The 3,728-nt window shown below is 21.6% G+C and overlaps 1 protein-coding gene across 1 annotated transcript in view; it reads left to right on the forward strand.

The window, feature by feature from the left end:
• Positions 1-1,309: 1,309 nt before the first annotated feature.
• LOAG_18574 (transmembrane cell adhesion receptor mua-3) overlaps positions 1,310-3,728 on the forward strand; it is a gene marked incomplete at both ends in the record, with an annotated part of 3,785 nt that continues 1,366 nt past the window's right edge. Inside the window, 6 exons of the mRNA XM_020451236.1 lie at positions 1,310-1,393; positions 1,721-1,860; positions 2,183-2,334; positions 2,705-2,844; positions 3,104-3,276; positions 3,447-3,587. Coding sequence (XP_020304999.1) covers positions 1,310-1,393; positions 1,721-1,860; positions 2,183-2,334; positions 2,705-2,844; positions 3,104-3,276; positions 3,447-3,587 — 830 coding nt within the window. The remainder of the gene's footprint in view (positions 1,394-1,720; positions 1,861-2,182; positions 2,335-2,704; positions 2,845-3,103; positions 3,277-3,446; positions 3,588-3,728) is intronic.

Consider the following 3,728-nt stretch of genomic DNA (forward strand, 5'->3'; position numbering starts at 1 on the left):
TTTCTCTTTTTTATTTCTTCATTTTTTACTTTTCAAAATGGTACAATAAAAGAAAGGAAAAAAGTAAAATTGTATTTTTTTCTAAATTTAAAACATTTAAATTCAAAATTAAAAATGAAAAAATTAAAAATTTAAATTAAACAAATATCATCGAAATTTTTTTATTTTTATTTTTTAAAAAAGAAAAACGAATCATTTTAAAAGTTATTTTAATTGAAAGTATTCTCAAACAATTATTTGATTTGAAAATAATTACATTATGGCTAATAATTATATTATCATTCCTTTTTTTTCCCTTTTTTCTTTTGTCCTTCTTTTCTTTTCTTTTTTTTTTCTTCCTAAACGATAAATTTGTTAAATTCATTTAATTATGGAATGTAAATAACCTTTTCTGTGTCATCGTTTGGGTTAAATTGTTAAAAAAAAAAGAAAGAAAGAAAAAAAGGAAGAAAGGGTAAGAATGTCAAGTGAACTTTTTTTTTTATTTTATTATTTGTTTTTTTTACAATCATATTTTGACCTTAACGTATAAATTATTGCTTTTATACAAATGTATATGAGAAATATGCAAATCAAATATATGAAAGTGTATGTTTAATTGAGATCTTTCTTTTGTCATTTTTTTTTTTTTTACTAAGAATCAAATTTGAACTTTACTGAAAAAAAAAACGGAAAACGAAAATTAAATAAAAAAAGATAAATAACTAAATTTAAATTGATTTGAAAAAATTAATTTTGATTTTGATTTACAAGAAATTGTATAAAAGTAAGGGAATATATGATGTTGATAAATTGGCGGAATAAATGATAGACGAAAAAATTTACATTAAATTTTTTGTATAAAATAAAATTTTTAAAAAAAATTGTTTAAAAAAAATATTAAACAGAAAATATGAATAAATAATTAATTATTCATCAATTTTTATCTTTATTTTTTAATTTTATAAAAAGTTAAATTTCAATTTTGATGCTTAAAGAAGTCATAAAAGTACGAAAAAGGACATAATGTTAACAGAGTCAAGAGAAGTGGTAAAAAAAAAAAAAAAATCCATAAATTTATCATCACTTTAAGTAAATTCATTCTAAGAACTATAAGTCTTAATTACTAAAATTCCTAAATTTGCTATTTTAATTCCAGAATTTGAATTAAATTTTACAAATTCAAAAATTTTTTTTTAATGATATTTATTTTAAGTCGATCGATATTACATTAAATTTTATAAATAAAATAGAAATTTTGCAGTAGTAAATGAATGTGTCCTTGGTACTCATGAATGTGATGAGAATGCAAAATGTGAGGATACATTAGATGGTTATAAATGTCACTGTAAACCAGGTTGGACAGATAATAGTCCAAATCGACAACGTGCACCTGGGCGTCGTTGTAAGAAAGGTATAAAATGATTTGAATTAGTTCAGAGTAATAAATGAAAAATTAAATTAATTCGAAATTTAAATAAATATGAATACAATAATTGTGATTTATTCGTTTTGTAAATAGGAAATTAAAGATTAAGCAGTAAAAATTTTTTAAAAATTTTCATTATTACTAAATTTAATGAATAAATATTAGTAAATTGTTTAAGATAACTGTTAAAATTAAGCATAATTTCAATATTTAAAAGGATATTTCAATTGATTGAAATTTACATATTTTCCTTTTGTTTGTTTATTTAATTGAAAATGCAAATTAAGTCCTTTTTTTCTTTTTTTTTTTTAGTCAAATATATGTGCCAATATTCAATGTGCCAAAGAAGCGGAATGTCGTGAGACACAACTTGGACCAGTTTGTGAATGTTTCTCAGGTTATGTGGATATTTCTCGACAACATGGTATGGCTGCAGGACATGTTTGCCGAAAGTTTGTAGAATTTGAAACTTTTTTTTTTTTGAATTTTTTGTTTCAATCAAAGTTATAGGGTAGTAATCCTAAATTAAAATCATTTTGGTGTAAATTATGATCTGTTTAAGTGTTATCATTAATTGTTTGAAAATGAAATACAATTAATTACTATTGTTTGGCTAATTAAGAATTAATTAAAAAATTGTTACAAAAATAAGTTTAAAAAATTTATTTGCTAAAATTTACTAAAAGTAAAACAAATGCTAACATAAATAATTATATCAAATTAATCTAACATCTAAGTAAATTATCATTTAGGATTAAATACTTTTTTTTTAAGGGTAATAAACGAATGTGCAACCGGTAAACATGATTGCTCATCATCTGCATCCTGTATTGATACAGCTGATTTGTTTACTTGTCGTTGTCGTGATGGATATCGTGATGAAAGTCCTGATATTACCAATCGTCCTGGACGTGTTTGTGTTAAAGGTTTTAAAATTTTTTTGATTGATTTAAATTTATTAAATTAATTTATTATATTCATTGATGGAAATTAATTTTTTCTTTTTTTTTAAATTAAAAATTTAGACAAAATATTCAATTAATTAAATCAAATAAATTTGATTTAATTTAAATTAACAACAAAATATGTATTCATTTTTATTGATTATTTCAACTATTAAATAAAAAAGTAAACATGAATAAGAGTGCAAAAAAAAAAAAATTTCAACTTTTTAAAAAATACAAAATAATTGTATAATGAAATTTAGGTTAAGGAAAAAAAAAACATACATATAGACATTAACAGATATATATGTATAAACTCGTTTCAATTGAAAATCTTTTTTTTTTTTTTCAGCTTTTATTCCGGAACCACCAGAATGTGATGTTAATGATCCAATGAGTTGTGATGCAAAAAAAAAGAAGTATGTTTATTTGTTAATGGTACATATAAATGTCAATGTGCAACCGGATATGATCGTTTACCGGATGGTCGATGTTTGGTAATTAATGAATGTGATGATCAACGCCTTAATGATTGTGCTTTAAATGCTAATTGTATTGATCAGGTAAATTATGAATGATATCATTTGAAAATTAAAAAAAAATTGAAATTATTTACTTAAAAAAAAGGAAATGAAATTTTATTAAAAAAACTTCATTAATCAATTAACATTTAAATTTTTTTTTTTAAAGAAAAGAATTATAATTTCTTTCTTTATGTATTAAAAAAAAAATTGTTATAATATTTTTATAGGCTGATGGTTATACTTGTCAGTGTAAAAATGGTTTTGCGGATTTATCATCACCAGATAAACCAGGGCGCATTTGTCGTACTCGAGTAAATGAATGCGCTGAACCACAGAAATATCATGTTGATTGTGATCCTAATGCTGTATGTATTGATACGGATGAAGACTATACGTGCAGGTATATATATATATACATAAATATTAAATTAAATTTTATATTTTTAATATATATTAAATGAAGTTTTTATTCCAAAATTTTTGTTCCAATTAATTAAATAAAACAAATAAATCATTATAATACAATTAATTATTATAAAAGATTGTTAAAATATAAGTTATTTCTTGTAGTTGTCGTCCTGGTTTTGCTGATATATCCAATTCATTTGAACGTTTACCTGGTCGTCGTTGTGTTGAAGCAATAAATGAATGCTTAGATGCATCATTAAATGATTGTTCAGAGAATGCTATTTGTGAAGATGCTAAAGAAGGGTATAAATTTTTAACAAAATTTAAATTTAATTGATCAATTTTTTTTTTAAAAAATGGATAAATAAATTTTTCAACTATTTGTAGGATATTGTAGAAATTTAAAAAATTTTTAATTTTGTTATCTTTTGTAAACTAACAGCA

Source organism: Loa loa, assembly GCF_000183805.2.
Source record: "Loa loa unplaced genomic scaffold supercont3.372, whole genome shotgun sequence".
Classification (NCBI taxonomy): Eukaryota; Metazoa; Nematoda; class Chromadorea; order Rhabditida; family Onchocercidae; genus Loa; species Loa loa.